Source organism: Pristiophorus japonicus, chromosome 19 (assembly GCF_044704955.1).
Source record: "Pristiophorus japonicus isolate sPriJap1 chromosome 19, sPriJap1.hap1, whole genome shotgun sequence".
Taxonomy (NCBI): domain Eukaryota; kingdom Metazoa; phylum Chordata; class Chondrichthyes; family Pristiophoridae; genus Pristiophorus; species Pristiophorus japonicus.
Window position 1 is genome coordinate 10,182,917 of NC_091995.1, and position 8,338 is coordinate 10,191,254.

The 8,338-nt window shown below is 46.6% G+C and overlaps 1 protein-coding gene across 1 annotated transcript; it reads left to right on the forward strand.

Moving 5' to 3' along the window:
* Nucleotides 1-871: 871 nt before the first annotated feature.
* On the forward strand, nucleotides 872-7,893 carry LOC139230350 (prostaglandin E synthase-like). The gene is made up of 3 exons (XM_070862177.1): nucleotides 872-1,029; nucleotides 4,786-4,868; nucleotides 7,303-7,893. Exons 1-3 carry the CDS (start codon nucleotides 913-915, stop codon nucleotides 7,550-7,552), a joined length of 450 nt encoding a protein of 149 aa, XP_070718278.1. The 5' UTR covers nucleotides 872-912; the 3' UTR covers nucleotides 7,553-7,893.
* Nucleotides 7,894-8,338: the final 445 nt, after the last annotated feature.

An 8,338-nucleotide genomic window follows, 5' to 3' on the forward strand; every position in this document is an offset into this window, starting at 1 on the left:
TCATTCAGAGGGGAACGGCCTGTTAGAAGAGGCAGCTGCTTCTAAGTGAGTGAGTAACTCAGGAATGGCTTATGGTGAACTGTTCATGGCAGCGGCCTCATTGTTAAATTAGCTCTCTGAAACCCCAACCCTGGGCCACCAAACTCAGCCCAGCCCACGCTCATTGACATGGGCAGCAGCGACTCGCCCGCCCGCCCTCCGCACCGGCACCAGCGGTACCGAGGGCACCGCTTTAAAGCAAAACATGGGCGAGATTCCGGGCCGCCGCTCCCAGGCTCAAAGTCCATGATTGTGTCGGAGAACCGGGCTTGGCTTTGCTTCCTGCCTCCTGGTCTCTCGGCCTCCCTCCAGCTCTCACTGAAATGTCTTAGGGCGTTCAATAGTAACATTCAAAAGGGAATTTGATAAATAATTGAAGGGATCAAGATTTTCAGGGCTACGGGCAAAGAGCAGGGGAGTGGGATTCATTGGAAAGCTTTACCAAAGAGCTGGCACAGACACGATGGGCCGAATGGCCTCCTCCTGTAATAATTTTATGATTCTGCATAACAGCAAGCCAGGGTAAAAGCTTGGCTCAGTTACAAGTACTCAGATTACTTTACCTACTTGCTTTGCCAAATTCTCTTTCTCTCTTAAAAGTAAAATCGTGTCAACCAGCCACAAGAAACGAGAGCTGATCGGCAAGTCCCTTTGATTAGCACTCAAGCGTTGTCAAGTCTGATGAAATCTGATGATTTTACTAGGTGTGGCAATTAAATCTGCGACAAGTCCTGGCACATTGGAGACACTCAGGGTGCATCATCCAGTTTAACGCTCCCTCCCCACATCCTCTTTTACTGACAGATTATATATATATAAGGAACTTGCCTGTGTCCTAGACTCACAACTACACGCAACCACAGAACAGTGAAGATGATTTTGAACTTGAAGAATGAGGTCTTCTGCTCTTTCGTTTTCTACTCGGTCCTCTCCCTGATCAAGATGTTCGCCGTTGCGATCATCACAGGCCAAGTTCGACTGCGCAAAAAGGTAATTGTTTTTACTTATTGCAGAATCCCAATTGGCTTCGGAAAGAAATAGTGCGAGCACATTGTGAGGTCCTTAACCTGTTAACAGCCCTCGTCAAAACAGCAGAAAAAGCAATTCTATTTGTAATCTAAAAGAAAAACATGCATTTATATGCGCTTTTTACAACCACCTCAAAATCTCAAAGCGTTTTACAGCCAGTGAAGTACTTTTGAAGCTGTTATAATTTGGGAATATAATATTATATTGTGAATGGTTATATTTTTGCCCAGCGCACGTTTAAAAGCTTTGTTAACCTCATTCTTACTTAGGGAAAATCCATTTTAGGTCAATTGGTTTAATTTCCACCATCAGTTTTGTCCTCTTTGTTTATTGGCTGGGTTAGTCAGTAATAGCTGATAGGCAGTCGGAAAATAACGGGATCGACCCTGCTCTAACTCTACTGCTATCGGGGACGGCAAGGACTTAAAATAAATAATCGCAACGCAAAAATATAGTGAACATATATATGTGTGTGTTGGAGCTAGATTTTAATCTAGCGCAAATTATCAAAAGCTGGAAGGGAGATAGCAATTCCGGCTGTTAAAGTGCAAAGTGCATTGTATTTCTCTCCACCTTCAATCAGAAAATGCTCAGTATGTCAGGCAGCGTCTGTGGAGAGAGAAACAGAGTTAACGTTTCAGGGCGATGACTTTTCATCAGAACCTGGAAAAGGTTAGAGATGTAACAGGTCTTAAGCAGGTGCAGGGATAGGTGGGGTCGGGGAGGGATGAAAGAACAAACGGGAAGGTGTGTGATAGGGTGGAGGGCAGGAGATTAAATGACATAAATGAGGATAGTGCAAGGGAAATGGAAATGTTAATGGGACAAGTAAAGAAACAGAAGATTTGTCTAAAAGAGCTGTAAGTAGGGATATCAGAAACAGCTGCTGTCCGAAAAATGATGGGCCGAGGTTACGATCTGAAATTGTTGAACTCAATGTTGAGTCCAGGAGCCTGTAAAGTGTCTAATTGAAAGGTGAGGTGCTGTTCCTCGACCTTATGTTGTGCTTCATTGGAACAGTGTCAGAGGCCAAGGATGGAGAGGTCGGAGTAGGAGTGGGGCAGAGATGGAGGGATATTATTTTGAACCATTCCACACGTTGACAGTTTATGAAAGTAATTGAGAACGGCGTGAATTGCCAATATGTTTGTCAATTGACTTCTTCCTGATCCTATTCTTTCTTTCAAACCGGCGTTCTCCCTGGTGTCCTGGGCCAATATTTATTTCTCAACCAACATCACTTACAAAACATAATTTGGTCATTATCACATTGCTGTGTGTGGGAGCTTGCTGTGCGCAAATTGGCAGCTACATTTTCCTACATTTCAAAAGTACTCTATAAGATGTGAAGCGCTTTGGGACGACCTGAGGTCATGATAAGGCGCTATATAAATGCAAGTTCTCTCTTTCTTTCTTGACCGATGCTCCTGAGGACTGACGCTGGGTAATTCAGTAGGCCCTATTCTTGGGAGTAGAGATTCTTTACGTTTGGCTTCAAATGACTTTGTATAGCAATGAAAGAGGGAAAGCACTTGCATTTATATAGCAGCTTTCACCACCTCGGGATGTCCCAAAGTGCTTCACTGCCAAAGAAGGACTTCGGAGGTGTCGTCACGGTTGTCCACTATTTAACGCTGGCGTTATCCTGTTATTTTAAACTGAGTTAAATCTTCAGCTAAAACAGGGGAAACAGGGACCCCATAGCAACGTGTTAAACATCTATCTGCTGCTGTCAGAAGCAGCAATTTTCCAGCTCATGCCTATTCTGACAGCCAACCAGGCTGTTACAGCAGAAGTTTTTGGACCTGATCTGCTCATGGATCTTTGCCCACGAACAGCGTTCCCTCAGTTCATCGGCAGTTAACACCGGTGTGATGGAAAAGTCCCCTCCAACTCCCTGCTCAGCGTCCTCGGGAGAGGGGGGATGTGGTATCAGCTGGCACTGCTCGTGGGCTTCTGTGACCAATGGGTACCGCAGGGTATAGGGTGTCTGGGGGTGGTGGTGGGGGCCATTCTAACCCATCCCATCCCTTGGGAGAGTGACAGGATCGGGAGCAACACAGGCTTTACACCCTACACCCCGCCCCGAACTTACTGTCCAATCGTTGAATCATAGAAACTTACCATGCAGAAGGAGGCCATTCAGCCCGTCATGCTTATGCTACTTATGAAGAAAGGTTGAGCAGGTTGGGCCTGTACTCCTTGGAGTTTAGAAGAATGAGAAGTGATCTTATTGAAACATATAAGATTTGAGGGGGCTTGACCAGGTGGCTGCAGAGAGGATGTTTCCTCTCGTGTGGGAATCTCGAACCAGGGGCCATACTCTCAGAATAAGGGATTGCCGTTTTAAAACTGAGATGAGGAGGAATTTCTTCTCAGAGTTGTAAATCTGTGGAATTCACTGCCTGAGAGAGCTATGGAGGCTGGGTCATTGAATATGTTTAAGGTGGAGATAAACATATTTTTGAACGATAAGTCAGAAGGTTGTGGGTTCAAGCCCCACTCCAGGAAATTGAGCACATTAAATCGAGGCTGACATTCCAGTGCAGTGCTGAGGGAGTGCTGCACTGTTGGAGGAGACACCTTTCGGATAAGGGAGTAAAGGGTTATGGGGAGCAGGCAAGGAAATGGAGCCGAGTCCATGATCAGATCAGCCATGATATTAAATGGTGGAGCAGGCTCGAGGGGCCAGGTGGTAGACTCCTGCTCCTATTTCTTATGTTCTTATGCTGGCTCTGAGAAAGAGCGGGTGTGTTTAGTCCCACTGCCCCCGCTTTTGTCTGTAATTTCTTTATCCTCAAGTACCTGTCCAACTCCCGCTTAAACATATCAAAGAATCATCTTCCACCACCCTTTCAGGTAAAGCGTTCCAGATCCCGACAATAACACTGGGCGAGGGTGTAAAACCTTCGTTCCAGCCGATCCCCTGGGATTTCCGCCTGGAGAGTTTGGTTAAAATTACCCCCCTAACTCTGGTTTCCTTAAGCTTTTCTTTTGTTTAATTCTTTTTGTTGCTTAAATTGAGCTTCATTCAGTTGGATTGGACCGTATGTTTCTTTTCTTGCAGTCCTTTGTGGTGAGGTGTATCCCAGAGTCCCTTGTTGGCCAATCAAACTAGGCCTCAGCGGAGTTACAGGGGCTCAACAATCATAGGGGAAGGGAGGGCAGGGGGTGTCATTGGTCGGATTCGCTGCCTCTACTTTAGACTGCACTGCACTTCCCCAGTGTCAGCCATGGCCTCTCAGTCAGAAGGTTGTGGAGTCAAGTCCCACTCCAGGAACTTAAGCACATAAATTTAGGCTGACACTCCCAGTGCAGTGCTGAAGGAGTGCTGCACTGTCGAAGGAGGCACCTTTTGGATGAGACATTAAACTGAGTCCCCATCTGCTCTCTCAGGTGCACGTAAAAGATCCCAATGAAGAGCAGGGGAGTTCTCCTCCAGTGTCCTGGGGCCAATATTTATCCCTCAATCAACATCACTAAAAAACAGATGATTTGGTCATTATCACGTTGCTGATTTGGGAGCTTGCTGTGCACAAATTGGCTGCACGTTTCCCACATTACAACAGTGACTACACTTCAAAAACGTACTTCATTGGTTGTGAAGGGCTTTGGGGCATCCTGAGGTTGTGAAAGGCACTATAGAAATGCAAGTCTGTCTTTTTTACTGGTGGTAAAATGAACACACACCTCACCAAACCATACATTGTCTCCTAGGCGTTTGCCAACCCAGAAGACGCCCTGAGACGCGGAGGGCTGAAGTTTTGCCGAACTGACCCGGACGTGGAGCGTTGCCGGAGGTAAGAAGCCTTGAACCTTTATTTGCCGGTGTACTTCTGCTGTGGGTCATAGTTACAGAAGGCGGTGTGAAGCAATCGCGGGTTCCAGTCTGCGTTGGGTCCGTGTTTTTTTTGTCCAGCAATCGACTTCATCAGATTTATTTACAGATAAAACTATGTCTAAAAGCAAAGCGAGACAGTTAGATTTCAGCCCCACCCCCCCAAAAAAAAAATAAACCAAACTTGCAATAGACTCTGGATTGGCTGCTTAGGAGCAAATACTCTCGCAACTCCTCCTGGCGAATCTCTGGTGACGTTACGTGACGAGATTTCGCAAGAGTTCCCATCCTCTTCCCCCAATACAAAAGGGAAGCTAAATTAACCGATGACCACAGAAAGGTCCTTGGATTATGAGGATGTCATTTGGTTTAGCGCAGAACACACTCTGAACCAAAGCAAAATAAAACAATGCTTTCACCATTTGACAGTAACACAAATCCTGAAAGAATGGACTTTCGAATTATTACATGTCTCAGAAGTTTGGTTTGGAGATGGTCTCCCTGCCCTCTGCCCTTCGCGAGGTGGCTCTAATTGAAAACAACCTCGGGGAGAGCCCAGGGCACAAGGGAAGAGGACCACTTATCGGGGGACAATTTTAACCTAACCTGCCCGGCAAAAAACTGACGGGGTCCCCATTTAACTCATTGAGGTGAAATTGGTCTGGGGTGTAAATCCAGCACCCCTCCCAATCCCACTGTATTCCCGCCCAACGGATTAGGTTAAAATTACCCCCAATTTGAATCCCAAACTCCTAAGGGGGGGAGCAATGCTCAAAGAGAACACTGGTCCGGAGAATTAGCCCTAAAGTGTTGCAGTCCAATCTCCCAATCAGAGGTCAACTTGAGTGCAAGTCAGCCTTGGAGAATAAACCCTTTTAGTCCTTGCAAGTACACCTGGAGTACTGTGGTTTTGGTCTCCGTATTTAAGGAAGGATATACTTACATAGAAGGCAGTTCAGAGAAGGTTCACTAGATTGATTCCTGAGATGAGGGGGTTTTCTTATGAGGAAAGGTTGAGTAGGTTGGGACTCTACTCATTGGAGTTTAGAAGAATGTGAGGTGATCTTACTGAAATATATAAGATTCTGAGGGGGCTTGACAAGGTGGATGCAGAGAGGATGTTTCCCTTCGTGGGGGAGGCTAGAACTAGGGGGCATAGTTTCAGAATAACTATAGAATATTGCAGAAATGGTATGTTGAGAGCAGGGGAGCTTTTCCCAGTGTCCTGAACCAATATTTATTCCTCAGCTAACATCACCTATTTAAAAAAAAAGATTACCCGGTCATTTATCTCATTGCTGTTTGTGGGATCTTGCTGTGTGGCAAATTGGCACAAAATCAACAACAAAAAAAGCAATTAGTTGGCTGTAAAGCACTTTGGGTGGTCCTGCAGGCATGAAATGGCACTGTAGAAATGCAAGTTCTTTTTTTCCCAGCCTTGTCCTCAGTACCATGCTGAGGACACAGGCTATCCACAGAATAACAGGGAGCCCCTTGGCTTAAACTGAACAGCAATGACTGGGGCATCCCTCCCATCCCCTTCGGCATGTCTAGCTGGTTGCCTCCTGTGTCAACCAAACAAGACTCAGCACAACAAGTGTGCTAACCTATTAGGGCACCGCTCGTATAAGAGAAAATACACGTGTGGCCCAATCAAAGAACATCCCAACCAAAGCCGATATTTCGATCCCATTGATCCAGCGCAGACTCGATGGGCCGAATGGCCTCCTTCTGTGCTGTATTATTCTGAGTATGGTCACATGGGACACGCTCTATCACCTCTCCCTGCGAAATGGACACTTCGTCCTTTTGCCCAGATGCAGTCTGTCTGGCGAGCAGCCAACTCTATGAGGAGCTGATGTCATAGAGTAAGTCGAAAGGGTTCATTTCTGGCCATTGTGATTGCCTCGCCTCCCTCAGTAGCCACCGTCTTCCTCTTTTCGCACTCCAGTTTTTGACATGGCAATGAGATAAATGACCAGATAACCTTTTATTTTTTTTAAATGATGTTAGTGGAGGAATAAATGTCGGCCCAGGACTCCGGGAAGAACTCCACTGCTCTTCTTCAGATCAGTGTCGTGGGATCTTTTACGCCCAACTGAGAGGGTAGACGGGGTCTCGGGGTAACGTCTGCTCCGAAAGGCTCAATCGTTAATCCACGTGAGGTGGTTTGAGTCTCGGTTCAGCTCGTCTTTCTCCAACTGTCTTCGCCCTCGGCACTGGTCCCTGCGCTCCAGGTCTTGGGTCGTCACCTGGATAGCTCAAGTGTGAAAGGTAAAAGTAATGTGCGCGCACAGCTCTATCAGGCCTCTCCGTGAAAGATGTCCATTTACACAAGCGGCATGGACATATTTCGCCTTCGACTAACCGCTTGTTTTCTTGCAATGGTTTCGCAGGGCCCACTGCAATGACATGGAGTGCATCTACCCCTTCCTCTTCCTGGGTGTGCTGTACTGCTTCCTGGATCCCAGCCCGTCCATCGCAAGGATCCACTTCCGGATCTTCTTCCTGGCCAGAATGCTTCACACCGTGGCCTACCTGTTCGCCCTGAAGGCTCCGACCCGGTCCCTGGCCTACACCATTGGACAGATCCCATGCTTCTCCATGGCCATCAAGATTCTGATCAACGTTGCCTCCTACTGGTGAAACACAGGCTCGTCGCGCTCGAGGAGTTGAATCTGACCCGATGCCACCTTGTAGCTTGAAGCGTTCCTTCAGCTGCCTGCATCTTAGGGGCTGAAGAGCAGAGAGAGTAAACGACTGCTGTCACATTGAGGCCTACAAACATAGGCCTTGAGCAATGCATTGACTTCAGTGACCTCTCCGTATGCATTATCACAAATATGTACATCCTGTTGGTGGTGCTTTTTTTTTGCAGGAACTTTCTGTGTATAATTGGGATTTATTCCAAGCATGAAAAATTATGCTAACATGAATAATGGCTCAGTTTATAAAAGTGCGGCTCAGTGTGAGCCGTTCAGCTCAAACGGCCCAATCTCTCATCTGTTTTCTGCTAGCTTATTTCATAAGAAGCATAAGAAATAGGAGCAGGAGTAGGCCATTCAGCCCCTTGAGGCTGCTCTGCCATTCAATAAGATCATGGCTGATCTTCTACCTCCACTTTCCTGCACTATCCCCATATCCCTTGATTCCATTAATATCCAAAAATCTAGCGATCTCTGTCTTGCATATACTCAGGTTTTCTCATCTCAGTCCTAAATGGCCGACCCCTTATTCTGAGACTGTGACCCCTGGTTCTAGACTCCCCAGCCAGAGGAAACATCCTCCCTGCATCTACCCTGTCAGAATTTTGTACGTTTTAATGAGATCACCTCTCATTCTTCTAAACTCGAGAGAACATAGGCCTAGTCCACTCAATCTCTCATCATGGGACAATCCCCCCATCCCAGGAATCAGTCTGGTGAACCTTTG